At 29.9% G+C, this 24,969-nt stretch overlaps 8 protein-coding genes and 2 pseudogenes across 10 annotated transcripts, besides 16 other annotated features; 4 read left to right on the top strand and 6 right to left on the bottom strand.

Moving 5' to 3' along the window:
• Positions 1-6,916: part of a mobile genetic element that runs on past the window's edge.
• Positions 565-1,753, top strand: TVAGG3_0520390 (annotated as a pseudogene). Its single transcript has one exon. A coding segment is annotated over exon 1 (1,189 nt).
• On the bottom strand, positions 3,122-3,359 carry TVAGG3_0520380 (annotated as a pseudogene). Its single transcript has one exon. A coding segment is annotated over exon 1 (238 nt).
• On the top strand, positions 5,467-5,922 carry TVAGG3_0520370 (repellent protein 1 family; the record flags this gene model as incomplete). Its single annotated transcript, XM_001295827.1, has 1 exon — positions 5,467-5,922. One exon carries the CDS (start codon positions 5,467-5,469, stop codon positions 5,920-5,922), a length of 456 nt encoding a protein of 151 aa, XP_001295828.1.
• On the top strand, positions 5,971-6,207 carry TVAGG3_0520360 (uncharacterized protein; the record flags this gene model as incomplete). Its single annotated transcript, XM_001295826.1, has 1 exon — positions 5,971-6,207. One exon carries the CDS (start codon positions 5,971-5,973, stop codon positions 6,205-6,207), a length of 237 nt encoding a protein of 78 aa, XP_001295827.1.
• TVAGG3_0520350 (uncharacterized protein) lies at positions 6,361-6,687 on the top strand (the record flags this gene model as incomplete). Its single annotated transcript, XM_001295825.1, has 1 exon — positions 6,361-6,687. One exon carries the CDS (start codon positions 6,361-6,363, stop codon positions 6,685-6,687), a length of 327 nt encoding a protein of 108 aa, XP_001295826.1.
• TVAGG3_0520330 (KilA, N-terminal/APSES-type HTH, DNA-binding family) lies at positions 6,916-7,233 on the bottom strand (the record flags this gene model as incomplete). The annotated part of the gene is made up of 1 exon (XM_001295824.1): positions 6,916-7,233. The coding sequence occupies one exon, from the start codon at positions 7,231-7,233 to the stop codon at positions 6,916-6,918; it is 318 nt and encodes a 105-aa protein (XP_001295825.1).
• Positions 7,234-10,361: 3,128 nt separating this feature from the next.
• Positions 10,362-10,522: a mobile genetic element.
• Positions 10,523-10,946: 424 nt separating this feature from the next.
• Positions 10,947-10,991: a mobile genetic element.
• A 1-nt stretch (position 10,992) lies between these two features.
• Positions 10,993-11,921: a mobile genetic element.
• An 18-nt stretch (positions 11,922-11,939) lies between these two features.
• Positions 11,940-11,984: a mobile genetic element.
• A 568-nt stretch (positions 11,985-12,552) lies between these two features.
• Positions 12,553-12,780, bottom strand: TVAGG3_0520280 (uncharacterized protein; the record flags this gene model as incomplete). Its single annotated transcript, XM_051237201.1, has 1 exon — positions 12,553-12,780. The coding sequence occupies one exon, from the start codon at positions 12,778-12,780 to the stop codon at positions 12,553-12,555; it is 228 nt and encodes a 75-aa protein (XP_051095025.1).
• A 2,204-nt stretch (positions 12,781-14,984) lies between these two features.
• Positions 14,985-15,145: a mobile genetic element.
• Positions 15,146-15,569: 424 nt separating this feature from the next.
• Positions 15,570-15,614: a mobile genetic element.
• A 1-nt stretch (position 15,615) lies between these two features.
• Positions 15,616-16,544: a mobile genetic element.
• On the bottom strand, positions 15,674-16,544 carry TVAGG3_0520250 (transposition; the record flags this gene model as incomplete). The annotated part of the gene is made up of 1 exon (XM_051237200.1): positions 15,674-16,544. A coding segment is annotated over one exon (871 nt), but the record flags the coding sequence as incomplete, so codon positions are not given.
• An 18-nt stretch (positions 16,545-16,562) lies between these two features.
• Positions 16,563-16,607: a mobile genetic element.
• A 567-nt stretch (positions 16,608-17,174) lies between these two features.
• Positions 17,175-17,402, bottom strand: TVAGG3_0520220 (uncharacterized protein; the record flags this gene model as incomplete). The annotated part of the gene is made up of 1 exon (XM_051237199.1): positions 17,175-17,402. One exon carries the CDS (start codon positions 17,400-17,402, stop codon positions 17,175-17,177), a length of 228 nt encoding a protein of 75 aa, XP_051095023.1.
• Positions 17,403-19,608: 2,206 nt separating this feature from the next.
• Positions 19,609-19,769: a mobile genetic element.
• A 423-nt stretch (positions 19,770-20,192) lies between these two features.
• Positions 20,193-20,237: a mobile genetic element.
• Position 20,238: 1 nt separating this feature from the next.
• Positions 20,239-21,168: a mobile genetic element.
• Positions 21,169-21,186: 18 nt separating this feature from the next.
• Positions 21,187-21,231: a mobile genetic element.
• A 568-nt stretch (positions 21,232-21,799) lies between these two features.
• On the bottom strand, positions 21,800-22,027 carry TVAGG3_0520170 (uncharacterized protein; the record flags this gene model as incomplete). Its single annotated transcript, XM_051237198.1, has 1 exon — positions 21,800-22,027. The coding sequence occupies one exon, from the start codon at positions 22,025-22,027 to the stop codon at positions 21,800-21,802; it is 228 nt and encodes a 75-aa protein (XP_051095022.1).
• A 2,203-nt stretch (positions 22,028-24,230) lies between these two features.
• Positions 24,231-24,391: a mobile genetic element.
• Positions 24,392-24,815: 424 nt separating this feature from the next.
• Positions 24,816-24,860: a mobile genetic element.
• Position 24,861: 1 nt separating this feature from the next.
• Positions 24,862-24,969: part of a mobile genetic element that runs on past the window's edge.

Genomic DNA, 24,969 nt, shown 5'->3' with positions numbered 1-24,969 from the left:
TAAAGACTTGTCATATGCTCCAAAGTATTGTGTACAACTGAAGAAGAAAGCCGAGTCAAAAGAAGTAAATAAAGCTAAATGTAAGTTCATTCCTGAGCACGTTTTCTTTGCTGACTTTGAATGCAGTACCGATGGCTTTCATAAAGCTTTTAACATCTGTTATGACAGTGAAGATGGTTCAGTGAGTGAAAGCATTTGGGGTCAGAACTGTGCAACAGAATTTTTGGAACGACTTCCTGACAAGAGTTTAATATATTTCCATAACCTCAGTTATGATATAAACTTCATCTTAAGACACATGACAGAAGTGAAAGGAACTCCCATCATTAAAGGTTCACGAACAATGCAAATAATGGCTTATATAAAGGAAGGGCAATTATTATAAAAGACTCTTACAGTGTTATAAATAAGAAGCTTAAACTATTTCCTGCTATGTTTAACTTACAAACAGGACCGAAAGAAGTATTTCCTTACAACTACTACAGCAGTACTTTGTTAGCAAATGACAACAGAACTGGTGTCATTTCTGAAGCATGTAAGTTTATCCGGGATGCAGATACATTCATGAAAAACATAGATTCCATTAAAGGTTGCAGAATAGATGAGAACCACTTCGACTTAGAAAAGTATAGCACATTTTATTGCAAACAAGATGTAAGAATTTTAAGAGAAGGTTTTTTAAGTTCCGCAATGACATATTGAAAGAATTTGATTTAAACGTTTATGACTACGTTAGTATTTGTTCTATTGCTAACAAATTGTTTGAGAACAGAGTGTACTTCCCGAATGGAAATTTATATGACCTCTCAAATAAACCAAGAGAATTTATTTCACGCTGTATTCAAGGTGGAAGATGTATGCTATCAGATAACATTAAACAAAAGAGCGAAAAGAAACTCATTGCTGATTTCGACGCTGTTTCATTATATCCATCAGCTATAGCAAGACTTTATACTTTAGAAGGTATACCGAAAGTATTGAAGAAAGAAATGTTAAGCACAGAGTATCTCATGAGACATTTATTCGATGACGACCAAAAGGAACCCATTGGTGAAAAGTTTATGTCTGGCTTCTTTGTTCTCATTAAGATAACAGAGATTGGAATACATAGACACTTTCCTTTAATAGTTTGTGACCCTGAACTAAATCCAGAATTAACGTTCCCATAAGTTCAAACACTTGCTGTTTAATGTATGTTGACCATATAACATTACAAGACCTCATAAAATATCAAGGTGTCAAATGTGAAGTGTTCAAGGATACTATTACGATGGAAACAGAGATATTAGAATAAGAGATGAAGTAAAGAAGTTGTTTGAGTTAAGGTTAAAGTATAAGAAAGAAGAAATCCTTTGCAAGAAAATATAAAGCTCATTCTGAACAGTATTTATGGCAAACTATTCTATCTCCTATTGAGTCAAAAATAACCATAGTAAATGACAAAGATGCTATAAAGATATGCCATCAGAAACTACAACCATATAGTGAAGTTCGAAGGTTTGGATGGTTCAGATAAAACTATTTTCAAGCTAACGAAAAGCATTTGCAGACACTTTAACTTCTGTCCACTTGGTGTTAATATTCTGTCAATGTCGAAGAGAATAATGAACGAAGTATTCTGTACTGCTGAGGACTTAGGAATGGACATCTTTATAGCGATACGGACAGTATGCATCTCTACAATGAAGATATCCCTCGTTTAGCTGAAGAGTTTGAGAAACGTTATGGAAGAGTTCTCATTGGTAAAACCTTGGTCAATTTCATAGCTACTTTGCAGAAATCACACCTGGAAAACAAAGTTTAGCATACAAGTCAATATTTTTGTGGAAAGAAGACTTACATAGACTTACTCACGAATGATTTAAATGAAGTTGCATTTCACTGCAGATGAAAGGTGTGAAGCAAGATGTTATTGCTTAACTGCTAATGAAATGTTTCCTGACTCTGTTCAGTGTTTCTATGATGAAGATAAAGGTTTAATGGTTCCGCAAGGAACATATGACAAAGACTCTGAGTTCAGTTTAATGAAACTTACAAAGCACTTCATGATGGTCAAGAGATTGGATTTGACTTATGTAAGTCATGTCAACCTTGCTTTGAAGAGAAGTTTAACTTCTCAATAACGACTAAAACAAGCTTTATTCGTAAGTTGAAGTTCTGAGGTCATTTATTTTTGTCAGCAATGAGGTCATTCGTGATAAAAATAAAAACTAGCGGCAAGGGCGAAGCCCATGTGGTCATTACAATACTGCGATGGTAGAGTTTTAAGAGTTGTGGCTTCAATGTAGAGACAGTCCTTATGGTCTGGAGGTAAGAACACTGGACAGTTATGGTCATGAGTGGAGAACATGTCTATCCAAAACTCACGATTGAAGCCAGTTAATTTATAGTATTTAGGGTTAGGAAGTGGTGAAGTTCTTGTATGACCAATGAACTCATTTTCAACTCCCTTACTTAAGTTTGAATATAATATAGCTTGCTTTCTATCCCAAATGCCTGGAAATCTAATTTCGGAAAAATCATTTTTCCTCGGAAGCATTGCATCATAATTGAAAACATTCTTGAAATCATCACTTGGTTCAGAGATTTGAAATCTTATACGTAATGGATTTTTTTTCTTTTTAGCTACTTCATTGAATGGTGAGAATACAATGAATTGACAGTCATGTGTTCCATCTTCATTTGTTACAAACTCGTAATGAAAAGCTATTAATCTTTCTACAATTCCTTCTTCTTTCAGTTCTGCAAGAAAATCACGTAAAGGCTGTAAAGTTTGTACTTCAATGTTAAACTTCTTTTGAAAATTTTCGTAAAATGTAATTATACAGTCTTCTAACGTCGTACTGTCATTGAAGTATTTGTATATGTGAATGTTTGGGCGCTTAAAGACTGTTCGTCATTTTCTATCTCGACTTGAAGTATAAAGTCAACCTTTCTGAAAGCACGTGTTATATACATAGATGTTATGCAATGTACTTCTCCTCATTTATGTTCACAATCCAGTCTGTTGGAAACTTAATCGTTACTCTGTTCCCTTTATTTTGACGTCAGGGTTTTCACTACTGAACGCAACAGATAAAGGTATTTGTCTATACATTTAATTCGGATAAAAATAAACCATTTACTCTTTCTTTGCTTCAGCTTCTTCTCTAGCTTTTTTCGCAGCAAACGTGGGTTCTTCTGTCTTCAGCAGCTAATGCAGCAAGTTGTTTTTCACTAAGTTTTCTCTTTGGTCTCTCTGGCTTTTGTTCTTGTTTTTGTTCCTTCAGTTCGGATAAAATTTGCTCACGAATTTCTTTCTTCAATGCTTCAACATCTATGACCCCTTGGGTCTTGTCCGTAGGGCTTGTCTGAGTCATTTGACTGCAGATAAAAAACAAAATTAAAACTTTACCGATGTAAAATGAGCTTGTCAAAATCAGAGCGAGAGTCTATTATATTAAATGACGCAAGAGGAATACAACATCCTTTCTATTACGTAAGTCAGAGTAAAGATGGTAAAATATACGTAAGAAAAAGAAAGGTTCCATTAGCGAATGCAGAAAGCGACAACATTAAGGTGTATGGCAAGGTGAAGTCACGAAGCCATGTTAAGCCTTCTATTCAAACTGAAAGTCAATAGAACTAGAAGAAAAGAAGCCAGATGTACTTTCAATAACGAACCAAGAGCTTATTGCAAAGTTCGTGAATTTCATTGAAAAACAAACCGAGTCAAAGAACCCTGACCCGCCAGTGAAAGAAGTTGAGACAAAAGAGAATGTACAGTTCATTGAAAATGTCAAGAAACAACTTCCACCCACGAATGCAAGAAGAAGAGTGAGAATAATGAAGTAAATAGATATTTTTATCCGAAGTAAATACATGCAGAACGAACAGCTAAACGAATTTACTCCAGCAGAGCATATTCATCAGATTCGCTCATATTTCGATAATCATAGACAATGCAGTTCAAATTGGTGACACTAATAGAAAATAGTCTGACGCAAAGATTCCATCACAACCTGGAACTGCTAAAGATAACACATGGGTAACATTCAATCTCTCACCTCCTGGTGAAAATATGTTGGACCTTTACAATACATTCATTACGTATAAAATGGAAGGTCAATTTATTGTAGATAAAGAAATTGGTTCAGGTTCCAATAAAACAAACCCACCAGGATTTTGGATTGGTTTCGATGACGCTTTCTATGCAGTTGCTGGATATCAATCCTTGCAAATGGTCGTATCGTATATTCTCAAGACAACGCAAGAGAAGAAGCATATATAACTTCAAACTCACAAACTACCGAACAAATAAAGAAAGTAGATGTTTTCTCAAAGACTCGACATGAAGATGTATGGAGTCATTCGGGAACATGCAGAACAGGACAAATTGTTAGTGGTCCAATTACAGCAGGAAAATCATTTGATTTTAAGCTTCGTTTAAGAATTCCTGTTAGAAGATTCCTTCCATTAGAAGCTATTCGATTTATTCCAGCTTTTGCAGGAAACATTCAGCTTAAAGTAAAGTTCAGTAGCGACGCCTTACAATGCACATCTATATCTGTAAATGATATCATTGCTTTCAATCCAACTCTTAAAGTTGCATTTGCTTCAGATTCAAATCCACCGACAAATAAATTTGTTCCATGGAATGAACCATTCACTATGATAACGAAGGCAGTAGAAGCTAGTGGAACAGTTACTATTACAACTGTAACCCAGCAACTATTTCGAACAAAGATGGATTTTAATGAATGTTTCATTCATCCAAAGTCATTCTCTTTAGATCCTAACATTTATACAGAACTTGTAGAACATTATACAAACGAGGCTTTATGTTTTCCTGTTAAAGTTATGGATTGGATTCCTATGGACGGTTCATTCTCAAAGAATACAGATAGTTCAAGTGCAACATTTACAGCAGCTTATACGCCTATTAATGTTAAAAGTATTTGGGCACTATTTAGAAAGAAAGACAACTATTATGTTAATTTTGAGAACCCTAAGTTTAAATATCTTCAGCTTTCCATGGGAGCTTATGGAAATATGCCTGCAGAACCTGAAAAATCATATGGACCTGTATTTTATGAAATGGTTGCGAACCCCTGCAATACAAACAATGATATGATAGGATTTAATGAAGATGTTATGAGGTCATTGGTGGATGATGGTAGTGTGGAACATAAATGGGATAGCTATGACAACACACATTTCTTATGTGGTTTTCCAACAGAAGTGGACTTTTGCTTCCAGCAAGGTCAAACATCTACTGCTCCAATAACATACAAATTGTCTGTTAAAGGACCTATTGAACTAGCAACTGAAAATGTACCAAAGCCACTTATTGGATTTATGAGGGATTGTTGCTTTGCCATTCAGGTGCGTGCTAATGGAATCCCAATAATAAGATTAGATGACTATAACTTAGCTACGGACGACAGTGAGGAATAAAGGATGAACGTTTATTTTTAAAGCTTATAAATGAGTTCTTCATCAAGCTCTCGTGAACCTTCACCATCTATGAAACAAACTTTACCAAACGATTATGGAGCACCTATTGAATATTTCTTACGAGCTGCACAATGGCAAAGAGCAGTCTCACCAAGGTTAGGTGTTCCACCAGCTCCTGTCAAAAATAGCATTTGGTCAAGTCCTTATATAAGATATGGTCTCCCACTAGGTTTGCTAGCTACAGCAGGAGCAGTTATGATGTTGAAAAGAAATAAAGCAAATGTTGTAAATAATACTGAAGTAGCTGAAGTTAAACAAACTCCAACGCCTTCACAAGCAAAACCTTCACAAGCAAAACCTTCAATGACTCCTGAACCTATGGAAGTACAAACTCCTGTTCAAAAGTCAACTCTTAAACCGACTCCAACATTTAAACCAGAACCTACTCCTCAAATAAATCGTAAAACTCCTGCGTTTCCTTACTGAAAAAATAACGTTATTTTTATTTAATATTAAAATTTTTATTTGATTGAAATGACAAATAAAGTCACTGAAGCAATGAAACAAAAGTTTTTGGTAGAATACATTAAATCAGGAACTATTCCAGAAGGTTTTTACATTCATACTATGAAGGATGGTAGAGTTCAGTTTAGAAAGATAAAGCAACCATTAGATAGAGAAGGTATATTAAGGAAGATTAAACTTCATGAGGACAACATTGCTGAACTTAGGAAGAAGTTAGAAGAGTTGGAGAAAGGAAGAGAGTTATAAAGCAATGAATTCAACAGGGTGAAAAAAAGAGGTGAGATCTCACCACTTCACCTAAATTTATTTTTGTGCTATGTTTTCATACGTGTGAGGGTGGTGATATCATTAATTTTTAAGTTTATTTTTTATTTTATTTTTTATTTTAATTTTAAATAAATGACGAAAACTATTGAGATAACAAACTACAACGGTCATGAGTTCAAGAACTTGTTCTTCGTTCCTCGTGAAAATACATTCTATCAGATACGAGGGAGAAAGGGTAAAGTTAGTTTGAGCGTTTATGACTACAAACATAATGGAAAGTTTATACAAGCAATAGATACAAACGGTAAACGTGTTTCATTAGCTTTGTCAAAACTTACTAACATTTATTTTGACAGTGACTTTGGCTCTGACGATTGGAGCGACAGCAGCGATACTGAAGAATATGAAGTATTGTGTGAAGCACAGCAATGGGAAGAGTTGCAATGCTTTTGTAAGTGAGAACATTAGTGAGAACGTTAGTGAGAACGTTTATTTTTTCATTAGTGAAGTCGTTTGTGAAAACGTTAGTGAGGTGAAGTGGTTGGCGGCTTTGTAAACATTTAAGGTTAAGTTGGTGTTTGTGTTTGTGTTGTAAAATATACGTTAACGGTTTTGTAAAGTGTCAAATTCACATATCAGGTGTAAGGAGGCTCGCAGTGCCTCCGTACACTTGATATGTATACTAACTTACTTTACAGAGCACCATTCAGCAACAAAATGAACGAGGTCAGGATGTATGTAAATACCTTTGAATTCATTCATGACACCCTTTGTAAGCTCATAAAATGCTTGTTTTGAGGTTAAGCTACTTTTGGCTTGACCGTATTCTTTCATCCAAAACTCAAGAATTTCCTGCATTGAACACCGGCAAACTACGCCATCAGATCGTGTCACAAGTTCATTGCATTTTACATACCACTTGGGACTACCTTCATGTTTATATCGCATGTAAACATGTTGTTTCGTTTCAAGATCGGGATATGTTGTGAACCCGACTTCTTTCATTAATGAAGTGATTTCTTAAGTTGAATAAAAACAAATTTGATTGAAATTCATACAAAATTTTTTTTATCATTATTATTTAAGATGCTTTTTTATGTTGAATTGTTAATTTTTTTATTTCCACCTGGGATATTTTGAATTGGGCTAGCCCAATCCCACCTCTCAATTTTCTCTCAATTGGGCAATGGGGATCCCATATAAAATGTATTGTAACAAAATTTTACATGCATAATATAGTACAATTAAACAACATTCTAAAAATATTAAATTCACATCATTTACTTGAAGATTTTATATTTTCAACAAAAATTAATACAATAATTACATTAAATTGAGGAGATTTATGATAATTATTATAAATTAAAATATTATTACTCATTAATTTGTTGAAATATTGCATTTTAGTGGTAAAAATTAAAATTTAAGTTTACATGCAGAAAAAAAATTTTAAATTCCAAAAAAATTCAATTGGGATAACAATAGGGACAAAAATTTAGAATCCCCATATGCTTGGGATAAAATCACACGTATATTATTATTATTATTATTATTATTATTATTATTATTATTATTATTATTATTATTATTATTATTATTATTATTATTATTATATTATTATTATTATTATTATTATTATTATTATTATTATTATTATTATTATTATTATTATTATTATTATTATTATTATTATTATTATTATTATTATTATTATTATTATATTATTATTATTATTATTATTATTATTATTATTATAAAATAGAAATATAAAAAAGATAAATATTTAACTGATTCTTCCAACATGCTGGAGAATTGATGTCTGTCGTGGTATTTAATTTCTGCTTCTTCAAAAAGATCTGGAAGCCACTTAGGATATTCATCCTTAGTGATAGAAATGAATCCAAACAATGCTGCAGCTGGAGTCAATGCCTATTATCCACTTTTTTTTCAATAAAAAATTGATTTTGGCGGGCAATGTAATTTTACTAATTAGAAGATAAAACATGCATTACAAATACTTATATATTATGATTATCAAATTAAAATGGGAAAATTCATCGGTTTTTCATTTTGTCCACAAAAGTGCGATACTGTTTATTTTTTTACAGAAATCTCCTCGTGTTTTTTTATTATCATTTTTGTTCGGGCATTAGTGGTGTACATCTAGAATATGAACATAACAATCAAGTTGTCACTGGATGTTCAACAGATTCTAGGGGAGAAGTATTCATCCCTCAACAAGTTACAGAAATAAAAATTGGAAAACCAGATAATTATGCATTTAAGAAATGTAAAGATTCAATAACATCACTTAGATTCGACAAAAATAGTCAAATTGCAAAAATTGGAGAATATAGTTTTAAGAATACAGCTCTTGAAAAAGCAGATCTCGGTGAATGCAAAGTGCTTAAGATTATCAATGCGCATGTCTTTGAAAACTGCAAAAACTTGAAAACAGTTATACTTCCACCAAATCTTGAAAGAATTGGAATATCTTGCTTTTCTTACGATCCAAATCTAACATCATTAGATTTACCGGATTCTGTATATCTTATTTCTGGCTTGGCGTTTTACTTTAGTGGCTTAACAATAATAAATATTTCATCGAATTCTAGCTTACAAAAATTAAATCAAGAATGCTTTAAAAGCACAAATCTTACTTCAATTTTCATTCCAAAAAATGTAACAGATATCGGTTCTTCGGTATTTTTATGCTGTCAAAATTTAGAAAATATAACAGTTGATCAAGAAAATGCAAATTTTACAAGTGATACTAAATCTCTTTATACAAGAACAGATAATTCAACATTAATTAAAGTTGTTGAAGCATATTCCGGCGCATATACTGTTGCGAGTTATGTTACAACTATTTCAGAAGAATGCTTTTCTTATTGTACAAAAATTTTGTCAATTCAAATTGATGATAAAGTCAAAGAAATTGGAAAGGATGCATTTTCATATTGTGATTCTTTGACAAGTATTAAAATGCCAGGAAACATAGAAATAATTCAATCCGGTACATTTCAAAATTGTTCATCTTTAAGAAGTATTAAAATTCCAGATAGTACAAAAATTATTGGTGCATATGCATTTAAATTTTGTAAATCATTAATAAGTATAATAATTCCGCAAAATGTAAATGATGTTTTAGATTATGCATTTTCTTCTTGTTCAAATTTGATAAATATTACATTTCTCGGAATAATAAATGAAATTAAGTCTTATACATTTCAATATTGCATATCATTAACAAATATTACATTTTCAGATAGAATAACAACTATTCAAAATTATGCATTTTACTCATGCCAATCGTTAACAAGTATTACAATTCCAGATAGTGTAAACACAATTGGAGTTGGCGTATTTAAATCATGCAAGTCTTTAAGCAGTATTACAATTCCTTTGAAGATAGCCAAAATTAATAATGAAGTATTTTATGAATGCACATCATTAATAAGTATAACAATTCTAGGGTATGTAAGTTATATTGGAGATAAAGCATTTGGAAATTGTGAGTCTCTAACAAGTATTACATTCCAAAACAATATAACTTCAATCAGAATTTCATCCACTGCTTTTTCCGATATTCCAAATCGAATGAATATTTATATTAAAGGCAGATTTAATGTTTATCAAGGTCCAAAAAATGCATTTCGAAAAAGAAGTAATTTATATATTACAAGTGAAACAATTTTAAGAAAATCATGTAAAGACTTTTTCGGAGAAGAGTCTGTTTATGTTCATTTTGAAGGTTCAACTCAAATTACAGATACAGAAACTATTGATGTCATTAAATACATTTCTTATCCTCTACCAACGCAAGATTTTCCTTTTGTGCATGAAAATTCGGTTCACTTCACTTCTGACAAAAGTGACAAGTTTACATGGCAAAAATAGTTTACATGGCAAAAATATATAGGGTATTTTTTTTTAAAAGTAGTTATCTTTATATATAAAAATAAAACTTTTGATATATTTGAGTAAATGATTTATTAATTTATTTATTTTTTTAAATCAAATCATATAAATATATATATATATAATAGTGAAATAGAACAAGAGATAATTATTGATGATTAAATTGTAGACGAGGATAAAAGTTTAGATAAATTAATAAAATTAGTGTGGAATCAGACAAATTTCGGGTTGTTTGGGAAGGAATTGTTGGCTATGATGTACTGATTCATGATCAGTACATCATAGCCAACAATTCCTTATACAAAGTTCAAAAACTTGGGTGCAATCAGTTCTGATTGCACCCAAGTTTTTGAACTTTCCATTAACAATTGTTCAATCACATTTATACAACCCAAATCTATACCAATCATACTCTTATTCATACATCATATTTTAAAAACTTTTTTGCAATATGATGTTATTGCAACAAATTTTTTTCTTTTCTACTTCCAATTAGCACCTTAAAAACATTAGACACAATCACTGGCTCATATGCTCCTATTCTGAATCTAACACTATGCAAATTTATACAATTTCTCCACAAATCTTACATTCATTTTAATTTCAACGACCATTATTACCACAAAGAATCTTACCTTCCCCTACAAAATCTAACTATCTATCAATTTAAAAAATGTTACAAAATATTAAATGAATTTTTTTTCTATACGTAATTTAAAGTTCTTAAACTCTCAGCATCAGAATATCCTTACATAGCTTAGCTATATATCGTATTACTTTATGAATAAAAAAATTATTTAAATTATAATAAAATGTTTATTCGTATTTTTACTTTATTTTTAGTTACGAGGCTGTATTTCGAACTCAGGATTTGGGTTTAAGTCCTTTGTCCATTTAGGACCCTGGTCCCAAATTGATTTTGGAGTAGGTTTTCCACCGAAAAGATCTTTAAGAGCTGTATGAACCCATACTGTGTTGTATTCTTCTATTGCGTGAGGTAAAAATTCTCTTATTTCGATAAAATCTGGGCGAGCCGAAAAGATTGTTTGCCAAAAACGTTCTATTTTACCATTTAACTGTGGTGTGTAAGGTTCTGTCCGATGGTGTTGAATGCCATTTACTTGAAGAACGTTTTTGAAGTCCTTTCCTGTAAATTCGCATCCATTATCTGTCAAAAGTTCGTATGGAATAATTTTGATAGAGTCGATAGCATTTTGTAAAGCTTTTGAAGTTGATTTCATTGTTTTATCGGGAAGAATTTCGTAATAAATACAAAAACGAGATCTGTCATCGATAAAGGCAATTAAATGATAAGTATGCTTGGTACCATTTGTCTCTTCTTTGAAGCTTTTTAAATCAGTATGCCATTGCTGATTTACGTATTGGGAAACATACTGATTTGGATGTTCATCAATTTTTTCTGGATCTCGCCGAAATTTGAAAAGATTCTCTTTTTCGTATAATTTAAGCATATCGTGAAATGAAACTGTGTCATCATGTATGTAACTCTCTAAAACTTTTTTATAACCTAGATTGTACTTAGCTTTTATTTCGTGAATGGTTGGTAACAAATCTGTTCTAAGAGGAGTTTCTGGTCTTCCGAGCTTTTTTGGATTTAAACCAAGTTCTTGCCATTTTAATAATAATTTTTTTCTACCTATGTGCAAATCTTTTGCAACTTGGTCTGCTGTCTTTTTGCCAATAGAATATTCAAGATATGCCGTAATATAAATCTGATTTTCATTTGGCAGATCCACTTCTTGTCTTTCCATTTTTTTTGAATCAATTTATACAAATAAACTTATAAAACACAAAATTATTATTTTATAATATAATTCTTAGATAATACATCCGATATGTAAAGTGTCAGAAGTGAAGTGAACCGAATTTTCATGCATTACAACGCAAGATTTTCCAATTAAACGTTACACTTTGCACAAGCAATTTCGAAGATAAATGATTCATAATTTCAAATATAGCTGCGGTAAAAATGAGAAAATCAATTTTTTTCCTACATCTCCCCATATTTTGCTCAATTTGTGATTTGTAAAAGTGTATTATATAAAATCTACTGTAATACACTGTGAGTTTCCATAGTAGTTTAGTAAGAACAACTTCAGGAAGAAATATCTTAAGTTAATTTACTTCAAAGAGTTATAATGAGAAAAATGAAATTTTTGACAATAACACTATAACACGCTGATGTATTACTAAGTTTCAGCCTTAATATATTAGATTCTGCTGAATTCAATGGTTGAATATTTGCAATTGAAGAGAATATATTAGCAAATGCTGAATGATAAAGTGCAGAAGTCAGAAAACTTGATTCGTTAATCAAAAATAATTAAATAAATAATATGATTTTTTTTATTATAAAATAGAAATATAAAAAATAAAAAATATTTAACTGAAATAAGAATTAGAGAATGCGAATCTGTATTGTTCTAATTCAGGCAAATCATGGTAAAGGTGTCTCTTCCAGAAGTTCTTGACTGATTCTTCCAACATGCTGGAGAACTGATGTCTGTCGTGGTATTTAATTTCTGCTTCTTCAAAAAGATCTGGAAGCCACTTAGGATATTCATCCTTAGTGATAGAAATGAATCCAAACAATGCTGCAGCTGGAGTCAATGCCTATTATCCACTTTTTTTCAATAAAAAATTGATTTTGGCGGGCAATGTAATTTTACTAATTAGAAGATAAAACATGCATTACAAATACTTATATATTATGATTATCAAATTAAAATGGGAAAATTCATCGGTTTTTCATTTTGTCCACAAAAGTGCGATACTGTTTATTTTTTTACAGAAATCTCCTCGTGTTTTTTTATTATCATTTTTGTTCGGGCATTAGTGGTGTACATCTAGAATATGAACATAACAATCAAGTTGTCACTGGATGTTCAACAGATTCTAGGGGAGAAGTATTCATCCCTCAACAAGTTACAGAAATAAAAATTGGAAAACCAGATAATTATGCATTTAAGAAATGTAAAGATTCAATAACATCACTTAGATTCGACAAAAATAGTCAAATTGCAAAAATTGGAGAATATAGTTTTAAGAATACAGCTCTTGAAAAAGCAGATCTCGGTGAATGCAAAGTGCTTAAGATTATCAATGCGCATGTCTTTGAAAACTGCAAAAACTTGAAAACAGTTATACTTCCACCAAATCTTGAAAGAATTGGAATATCTTGCTTTTCTTACGATCCAAATCTAACATCATTAGATTTACCGGATTCTGTATATCTTATTTCTGGCTTGGCGTTTTACTTTAGTGGCTTAACAATAATAAATATTTCATCGAATTCTAGCTTACAAAAATTAAATCAAGAATGCTTTAAAAGCACAAATCTTACTTCAATTTTCATTCCAAAAAATGTAACAGATATCGGTTCTTCGGTATTTTTATGCTGTCAAAATTTAGAAAATATAACAGTTGATCAAGAAAATGCAAATTTTACAAGTGATACTAAATCTCTTTATACAAGAACAGATAATTCAACATTAATTAAAGTTGTTGAAGCATATTCCGGCGCATATACTGTTGCGAGTTATGTTACAACTATTTCAGAAGAATGCTTTTCTTATTGTACAAAAATTTTGTCAATTCAAATTGATGATAAAGTCAAAGAAATTGGAAAGGATGCATTTTCATATTGTGATTCTTTGACAAGTATTAAAATGCCAGGAAACATAGAAATAATTCAATCCGGTACATTTCAAAATTGTTCATCTTTAAGAAGTATTAAAATTCCAGATAGTACAAAAATTATTGGTGCATATGCATTTAAATTTTGTAAATCATTAATAAGTATAATAATTCCGCAAAATGTAAATGATGTTTTAGATTATGCATTTTCTTCTTGTTCAAATTTGATAAATATTACATTTCTCGGAATAATAAATGAAATTAAGTCTTATACATTTCAATATTGCATATCATTAACAAATATTACATTTTCAGATAGAATAACAACTATTCAAAATTATGCATTTTACTCATGCCAATCGTTAACAAGTATTACAATTCCAGATAGTGTAAACACAATTGGAGTTGGCGTATTTAAATCATGCAAGTCTTTAAGCAGTATTACAATTCCTTTGAAGATAGCCAAAATTAATAATGAAGTATTTTATGAATGCACATCATTAATAAGTATAACAATTCTAGGGTATGTAAGTTATATTGGAGATAAAGCATTTGGAAATTGTGAGTCTCTAACAAGTATTACATTCCAAAACAATATAACTTCAATCAGAATTTCATCCACTGCTTTTTCCGATATTCCAAATCGAATGAATATTTATATTAAAGGCAGATTTAATGTTTATCAAGGTCCAAAAAATGCATTTCGAAAAAGAAGTAATTTATATATTACAAGTGAAACAATTTTAAGAAAATCATGTAAAGACTTTTTCGGAGAAGAGTCTGTTTATGTTCATTTTGAAGGTTCAACTCAAATTACAGATACAGAAACTATTGATGTCATTAAATACATTTCTTATCCTCTACCAACGCAAGATTTTCCTTTTGTGCATGAAAATTCGGTTCACTTCACTTCTGACAAAAGTGACAAGTTTACATGGCAAAAATAGTTTACATGGCAAAAATATATAGGGTATTTTTTTTTAAAAGTAGTTATCTTTATATATAAAAATAAAACTTTTGATATATTTGAGTAAATGATTTATTAATTTATTTATTTTTTTAAATCAAATCATATAAATATATATATATAATAGTGAAATAGAACAAGAGATAATTATTGATGATTAAATTGTAGACGAGGATAAAAGTTTAGATAAATTAATAAAATTAGTGTGGAATCAGACAAATTTCGGGTTGTTTGGGAAGGAATTGTTGGCTATGATGTACTGATTCATGATCAGTACATCATAGCCAACAATTCCTTATACAAAGTTCAAAAACTTGGGTGCAATCAGTTCTGATTGCACCCAAGTTTTTGAACTTTCCATTAACAATTGTTCAATCACATTTATACAACCCAAATCTATACCAATCATACTCTTATTCATACATCATATTTTAAAAACTTTTTTGCAATATGATGTTATTGCAACAAATTTTTTTCTTTTCTACTTCCAATTAGCACCTTAAAAACATTAGACACAATCACTGGCTCATATGCTCCTATTCTGAATCTAACACTATGCAAATTTATACAATTTCTCCACAAATCTTACATTCATTTTAATTTCAACGACCATTATTACCACAAAGAATCTTACCTTCCCCTACAAAATCTAACTATCTATCAATTTAAAAAATGTTACAAAATATTAAATGAATTTTTTTTCTATACGTAATTTAAAGTTCTTAAACTCTCAGCATCAGAATATCCTTACATAGCTTAGCTATATATCGTATTACTTTATGAATAAAAAAATTATTTAAATTATAATAAAATGTTTATTCGTATTTTTACTTTATTTTTAGTTACGAGGCTGTATTTCGAACTCAGGATTTGGGTTTAAGTCCTTTGTCCATTTAGGACCCTGGTCCCAAATTGATTTTGGAGTAGGTTTTCCACCGAAAAGATCTTTAAGAGCTGTATGAACCCATACTGTGTTGTATTCTTCTATTGCGTGAGGTAAAAATTCTCTTATTTCGATAAAATCTGGGCGAGCCGAAAAGATTGTTTGCCAAAAACGTTCTATTTTACCATTTAACTGTGGTGTGTAAGGTTCTGTCCGATGGTGTTGAATGCCATTTACTTGAAGAACGTTTTTGAAGTCCTTTCCTGTAAATTCGCATCCATTATCTGTCAAAAGTTCGTATGGAATAATTTTGATAGAGTCGATAGCATTTTGTAAAGCTTTTGAAGTTGATTTCATTGTTTTATCGGGAAGAATTTCGTAATAAATACAAAAACGAGATCTGTCATCGATAAAGGCAATTAAATGATAAGTATGCTTGGTACCATTTGTCTCTTCTTTGAAGCTTTTTAAATCAGTATGCCATTGCTGATTTACGTATTGGGAAACATACTGATTTGGATGTTCATCAATTTTTTCTGGATCTCGCCGAAATTTGAAAAGATTCTCTTTTTCGTATAATTTAAGCATATCGTGAAATGAAACTGTGTCATCATGTATGTAACTCTCTAAAACTTTTTTATAACCTAGATTGTACTTAGCTTTTATTTCGTGAATGGTTGGTAACAAATCTGTTCTAAGAGGAGTTTCTGGTCTTCCGAGCTTTTTTGGATTTAAACCAAGTTCTTGCCATTTTAATAATAATTTTTTTCTACCTATGTGCAAATCTTTTGCAACTTGGTCTGCTGTCTTTTTGCCAATAGAATATTCAAGATATGCCGTAATATAAATCTGATTTTCATTTGGCAGATCCACTTCTTGTCTTTCCATTTTTTTTGAATCAATTTATACAAATAAACTTATAAAACACAAAATTATTATTTTATAATATAATTCTTAGATAATACATCCGATATGTAAAGTGTCAGAAGTGAAGTGAACCGAATTTTCATGCATTACAACGCAAGATTTTCCAATTAAACGTTACACTTTGCACAAGCAATTTCGAAGATAAATGATTCATAATTTCAAATATAGCTGCGGTAAAAATGAGAAAATCAATTTTTTTCCTACATCTCCCCATATTTTGCTCAATTTGTGATTTGTAAAAGTGTATTATATAAAATCTACTGTAATACACTGTGAGTTTCCATAGTAGTTTAGTAAGAACAACTTCAGGAAGAAATATCTTAAGTTAATTTACTTCAAAGAGTTATAATGAGAAAAATGAAATTTTTGACAATAACACTATAACACGCTGATGTATTACTAAGTTTCAGCCTTAATATATTAGATTCTGCTGAATTCAATGGTTGAATATTTGCAATTGAAGAGAATATATTAGCAAATGCTGAATGATAAAGTGCAGAAGTCAGAAAACTTGATTCGTTAATCAAAAATAATTAAATAAATAATATGATTTTTTTTATTATAAAATAGAAATATAAAAAATAAAAATATTTAACTGAAATAAGAATTAGAGAATGCGAATCTGTATTGTTCTAATTCAGGCAAATCATGGTAAAGGTGTCTCTTCCAGAAGTTCTTGACTGATTCTTCCAACATGCTGGAGAACTGATGTCTGTCGTGGTATTTAATTTCTGCTTCTTCAAAAAGATCTGGAAGCCACTTAGGATATTCATCCTTAGTGATAGAAATGAATCCAAACAATGCTGCAGCTGGAGTCAATGCCTATTATCCACTTTTTTTTCAATAAAAAATTGATTTTGGCGGGCAATGTAATTTTACTAATTAGAAGATAAAACATGCATTACAAATACTTATATATTATGATTATCAAATTAAAATGGGAAAATTCATCGGTTTTTCATTTTGTCCACAAAAGTGCGATACTGTTTATTTTTTTACAGAAATCTCCTCGTGTTTTTTTATTATCATTTTTGTTCGGGCATTAGTGGTGTACATCTAGAATATGAACATAACAATCAAGTTGTCACTGGATGTTCAACAGATTCTAGGGGAGAAGTATTCATCCCTCAACAAGTTACAGAAATAAAAATTGGAAAACCAGATAATTATGCATTTAAGAAATGTAAAGATTCAATAACATCACTTAGATTCGACAAAAATAGTCAAATTGCAAAAATTGGAGAATATAGTTTTAAGAATACAGCTCTTGAAAAAGCAGATCTCGGTGAATGCAAAGTGCTTAAGATTATCAATGCGCATGTCTTTGAAAACTGCAAAAACTTGAAAACAGTTATACTTCCACCAAATCTTGAAAGAATTGGAATATCTTGCTTTTCTTACGATCCAAATCTAACATCATTAGATTTACCGGATTCTGTATATCTTATTTCTGGCTTGGCGTTTTACTTTAGTGGCTTAACAATAATAAATATTTCATCGAATTCTAGCTTACAAAAATTAAATCAAGAATGCTTTAAAAGCACAAATCTTACTTCAATTTTCATTCCAAAAAATGTAACAGATATCGGTTCTTCGGTATTTTTATGCTGTCAAAATTTAGAAAATATAACAGTTGATCAAGAAAATGCAAATTTTACAAGTGATACTAAATCTCTTTATACAAGAACAGATAATTCAACATTAATTAAAGTTGTTGAAGCATATTCCGGCGCATATACTGTTGCGAGTTATGTTACAACTATTTCAGAAGAATGCTTTTCTTATTGTACAAAAATTTTGTCAATTCAAATTGATGATAAAGTCAAAGAAATTGGAAAGGATGCATTTTCATATTGTGATTCTTTGACAAGTATTAAAATGCCAGGAAACATAGAAATAATTCAATCCGGTACATTTCAAAATTGTTCATCTTTAAGAAGTATTAAAATTCCAGATAGTACAAAAATTATTGGTGCATATGCATTTAAATTTTGTAAATCATTAATAAGTATAATAATTCCGCAAAATGTAAATGATGTTTTAGATTATGCATTTTCTTCTTGTTCAAATTTGATAAATATTACATTTCTCGGAATAATAAATGAAATTAAGTCTTATACATTTCAATATTGCATATCATTAACAAATATTACATTTTCAGATAGAATAACAACTATTCAAAATTATGCATTTTACTCATGCCAATCGTTAACAAGTATTACAATTCCAGATAGTGTAAACACAATTGGAGTTGGCGTATTTAAATCATGCAAGTCTTTAAGCAGTATTACAATTCCTTTGAAGATAGCCAAAATTAATAATGAAGTATTTTATGAATGCACATCATTAATAAGTATAACAATTCTAGGGTATGTAAGTTATATTGGAGATAAAGCATTTGGAAATTGTGAGTCTCTAACAAGTATTACATTCCAAAACAATATAACTTCAATCAGAATTTCATCCACTGCTTTTTCCGATATTCCAAATCGAATGAATATTTATATTAAAGGCAGATTTAATGTTTATCAAGGTCCAAAAAATGCATTTCGAAAAAGAAGTAATTTATATATTACAAGTGAAACAATTTTAAGAAAATCATGTAAAGACTTTTTCGGAGAAGAGTCTGTTTATGTTCATTTTGAAGGTTCAACTCAAATTACAGATACAGAAACTATTGATGTCATTAAATACATTTCTTATCCTCTACCAACGCAAGATTTTCCTTTTGTGCATGAAAATTCGGTTCACTTCACTTCTGACAAAAGTGACAAGTTTACATGGCAAAAATAGTTTACATGGCAAAAATATATAGGGTATTTTTTTTAAAAGTAGTTATCTTTATATATAAAAATAAAACTTTTGATATATTTGAGTAAATGATTTATTAATTTATTTATTTTTTTAAATCAAATCATATAAATATATATATATATAATAGTGAAATAGAACAAGAGATAATTATTGATGATTAAATTGTAGACGAGGATAAAAGTTTAGATAAATTAATAAAATTAGTGTGGAATCAGACAAATTTCGGGTTGTTTGGGAAGGAATTGTTGGCTATGATGTACTGATTCATGATCAGTACATCATAGCCAACAATTCCTTATACAAAGTTCAAAAACTTGGGTGCAATCAGAACTGATTGCACCCAAGTTTTTGAACTTTCCATTAACAATTGTTCAATCACATTTATACAACCCAAATCTATACCAATCATACTCTTATTCATACATCATATTTTAAAAACTTTTTTGCAATATGATGTTATTGCAACAAATTTTTTTCTTTTCTACTTCCAATTAGCACCTTAAAAACATTAGACACAATCACTGGCTCATATGCTCCTATTCTGAATCTAACACTATGCAAATTTATACAATTTCTCCACAAATCTTACATTCATTTTAATTTCAACGACCATTATTACCACAAAGAATCTTACCTTCCCTACAAAATCTAACTATCTATCAATTTAAAAAATGTTACAAAATATTAAATGAATTTTTTTTCTATACGTAATTTAAAGTTCTTAAACTCTCAGCATCAGAATATCCTTACATAGCTTAGCTATATATCGTATTACTTTATGAATAAAAAAATTATTTAAATTATAATAAAATGTTTATTCGTATTTTTACTTTATTTTTAGTTACGAGGCTGTATTTCGAACTCAGGATTTGGGTTTAAGTCCTTTGTCCATTTAGGACCCTGGTCCCAAATTGATTTTGGAGTAGGTTTTCCACCGAAAAGATCTTTAAGAGCTGTATGAACCCATACTGTGTTGTATTCTTCTATTGCGTGAGGTAAAAATTCTCTTATTTCGATAAAATCTGGGCGAGCCGAAAAGATTGTTTGCCAAAAACGTTCTATTTTACCATTTAACTGTGGTGTGTAAGGTTCTGTCCGATGGTGTTGAATGCCATTTACTTGAAGAACGTTTTTGAAGTCCTTTCCTGTAAATTCGCATCCATTATCTGTCAAAAGTTCGTATGGAATAATTTTGATAGAGTCGATAGCATTTTGTAAAGCTTTTGAAGTTGATTTCATTGTTTTATCGGGAAGAATTTCGTAATAAATACAAAAACGAGATCTGGTCATCGATAAAGGCAATTAAATGATAAGTATGCTTGGTACCATTTGTCTCTTCTTTGAAGCTTTTTAAATCAGTATGCATTGCTGATTTACGTATTGGGAAACATACTGATTTGGATGTTCATCAATTTTTTCTGGATCTCGCCGAAATTTGAAAAGATTCTCTTTTTCGTATAATTTAAGCATATCGTGAAATGAAACTGTGTCATCATGTATGTAACTCTCTAAAACTTTTTTATAACCTAGATTGTACTTAGCTTTTATTTCGTGAATGGTTGGTAACAAATCTGTTCTAAGAGGAGTTTTCTGGTCTTCCGAGCTTTTTTGGATTTAAACCAAGTTCTTGCCATTTTAATAATAATTTTTTTCTACCTATGTGCAAATCTTTTGCAACTTGGTCTGCTGTCTTTTTGCCAATAGAATATTCAAGATATGCCGTAATATAAATCTGATTTTCATTTGGCAGATCCACTTCTTGTCTTTCCATTTTTTTTGAATCAATTTATACAAATAAACTTATAAAACACAAAATTATTATTTTATAATATAATTCTTAGATAATACATCCGATATGTAAAGTGTCAGAAGTGAAGTGAACCGAATTTTCATGCATTACAACGCAAGATTTTCCAATTAAACGTTACACTTTGCACAAGCAATTTCGAAGATAAATGATTCATAATTTCAAATATAGCTGCGGTAAAAATGAGAAAATCAATTTTTTTCCTACATCTCCCCATATTTTGCTCAATTTGTGATTTGTAAAAGTGTATTATATAAAATCTACTGTAATACACTGTGAGTTTCCATAGTAGTTTAGTAAGAACAACTTCAGGAAGAAATATCTTAAGTTAATTTACTTCAAAGAGTTATAATGAGAAAAATGAAATTTTTGACAATAACACTATAACACGCTGATGTATTACTAAGTTTCAGCCTTAATATATTAGATTCTGCTGAATTCAATGGTTGAATATTTGCAATTGAAGAGAATATATTAGCAAATGCTGAATGATAAAGTGCAGAAGTCAGAAAACTTGATTCGTTAATCAAAAATAATTAAATAAATAATATGATTTTTTTTATTATAAAATAGAAATATAAAAAATAAAAAATATTTAACTGAAATAAGAATTAGAGAATGCGAATCTGTATTGTTCTAATTCAGGCAAATCATGGTAAAGGTGTCTCTTCCAGAAGTTCTTGACTGATTCTTCCAACATGCTGGAGAACTGATGTCTGTCGTGGTATTTAATTTCTGCTTCTTCAAAAAGATCTGGAAGCCACTTAGGATATTCATCCTTAGTGATAGAAATGAATCCAAACAATGCTGCAGCTGGAGTCAATGCCTATTATCCACTTTTTTTTCAATAAAAAATTGATTTTGGCGGGCAATGTAATTTTACTAATTAGAAGATAAAACATGCATTACAAATACTTATATATTATGATTATCAAATTAAAATGGGAAAATTCATCGGTTTTTCATTTTGTCCACAAAAGTGCGATACTGTTTATTTTTTTACAGAAATCTCCTCGTGTTTTTTTATTATCATTTTTGTTCGGGCATTAGTGGTGTACATCTAGAATATGAACATAACAATCAAGTTGTCACTGGATGTTCAACAGATTCTAGGGGAGAAGTATTCATCCCTCAACAAGTTACAGAAATAAAAATTGGAAAACCAGATAATTATGCATTTAAGAAATGTAAAGATTCAATAACATCACTTAGATTCGACAAAAATAGTCAAATTGCAAAAATTGGAGAATATAGTTTTAAGAATACAGCTCTTGAAAAAGCAGATCTCGGTGAATGCAAAGTGCTTAAGATTATCAATGCGCATGTCTTTGAAAACTGCAAAAACTTGAAAACAGTTATACTTCCACCAAATCTTGAAAGAATTGGAATATCTTGCTTTTCTTACGATCCAAATCTAACATCATTAGATTTACCGGATTCTGTATATCTTATTTCTGGCTTGGCGTTTTACTTTAGTGGCTTAACAATAATAAATATTTCATCGAATTCTAGCTTACAAAAATTATCAAGAATGCTTTAAAAGCACAAATCTTACTTCAATTTTCATTCCAAAAAATGTAACAGATATCGGTTTTCGTATTTTTATGCTGTCAAAATTTAGAAAATATATATACAGTTGATCAGAAAATGCAAATTTTACAAGTGATACTAAATCTCTTTATACAAGAACAGATAATTCAACATTAATTAAAGTTGTTGAAGCATATTCCGGCGCATATACTGTTGCGAGTTATGTTACAACTATTTCAGAAGAATGCTTTTTATTGTACAAAAATTTTGTCAATTCAAATTGATGATAAAGTCAAAGAAATTGGAAAGGATGCATTTTCATATTGTGATTCTTTGACAAGTATTAAAATGCCAGGAAACATAGAAATAATTCAATCCGGTACATTTCAAAATTGTTCATCTTTAAGAAGTATTAAAATTCCAGATAGTACAAAAATTATTGGTGCATATGCATTTAAATTTTGTAAATCATTAATAAGTATAATAATTCCGCAAAATGTAAATGATGTTTTAGATTATGCATTTTCTTCTTGTTCAAATTTGATAAATATTACATTTCTCGGAATAATAAATGAAATTAAGTCTTATACATTTCAATATTGCATATCATTAACAAATATTACATTTTCAGATAGAATAACAACTATTCAAAATTATGCATTTTACTCATGCCAATCGTTAACAAGTATTACAATTCCAGATAGTGTAAACACAATTGGAGTTGGCGTATTTAAATCATGCAAGTCTTTAAGCAGTATTACAATTCCTTTGAAGATAGCCAAAATTAATAATGAAGTATTTTATGAATGCACATCATTAATAAGTATAACAATTCTAGGGTATGTAAGTTATATTGGAGATAAAGCATTTGGAAATTGTGAGTCTCTAACAAGTATTACATTCCAAAACAATATAACTTCAATCAGAATTTCATCCACTGCTTTTTCCGATATTCCAAATCGAATGAATATTTATATTAAAGGCAGATTTAATGTTTATCAAGGTCCAAAAAATGCATTTCGAAAAAGAAGTAATTTATATATTACAAGTGAAACAATTTTAAGAAAATCATGTAAAGACTTTTTCGGAGAAGAGTCTGTTTATGTTCATTTTGAAGGTTCAACTCAAATTACAGATACAGAAACTATTGATGTCATTAAATACATTTCTTATCCTCTACCAACGCAAGATTTTCCTTTTGTGCATGAAAATTCGGTTCACTTCACTTCTGACAAAAGTGACAAGTTTACATGGCAAAAATAGTTTACATGGCAAAAATATATAGGGTATTTTTTTTTAAAAGTAGTTATCTTTATATATAAAAATAAAACTTTTGATATATTTGAGTAAATGATTTATTAATTTATTTATTTTTTTAAATCAAATCATATAAATATATATATATATAATAGTGAAATAGAACAAGAGATAATTATTGATGATTAAATTGTAGACGAGGATAAAAGTTTAGATAAATTAATAAAATTAGTGTGGAATCAGACAAATTTCGGGTTGTTTGGGAAGGAATTGTTGGCTATGATGTACTGATTCATGATCAGTACATCATAGCCAACAATTCCTTATACAAAGTTCAAAAACTTGGGTGCAATCAGTTCTGATTGCACCCAAGTTTTTGAACTTTCCATTAACAATTGTTCAATCACATTTATACAACCCAAATCTATACCAATCATACTCTTATTCATACATCATATTTTAAAAACTTTTTTGCAATATGATGTTATTGCAACAAATTTTTTTCTTTTCTACTTCCAATTAGCACCTTAAAAACATTAGACACAATCACTGGCTCATATGCTCCTATTCTGAATCTAACACTATGCAAATTTATACAATTTCTCCACAAATCTTACATTCATTTTAATTTCAACGACCATTATTACCACAAAGAATCTTACCTTCCCCTACAAAATCTAACTATCTATCAATTTAAAAAATGTTACAAAATATTAAATGAATTTTTTTTCTATACGTAATTTAAAGTTCTTAAACTCTCAGCATCAGAATATCCTTACATAGCTTAGCTATATATCGTATTACTTTATGAATAAAAAAATTATTTAAATTATAATAAAATGTTTATTCGTATTTTTACTTTATTTTTAGTTACGAGGCTGTATTTCGAACTCAGGATTTGGGTTTAAGTCCTTTGTCCATTTAGGACCCTGGTCCCAAATTGATTTTGGAGTAGGTTTTCCACCGAAAAGATCTTTA

This window comes from Trichomonas vaginalis, chromosome II (genome assembly GCF_026262505.1).
Source record: "Trichomonas vaginalis G3 chromosome II, whole genome shotgun sequence".
Classification (NCBI taxonomy): Eukaryota; Parabasalia; order Trichomonadida; family Trichomonadidae; genus Trichomonas; species Trichomonas vaginalis.
Note: the sequence above shows the minus strand (reverse complement) of the source record. Positions and strands in the feature narration are given on the sequence as shown.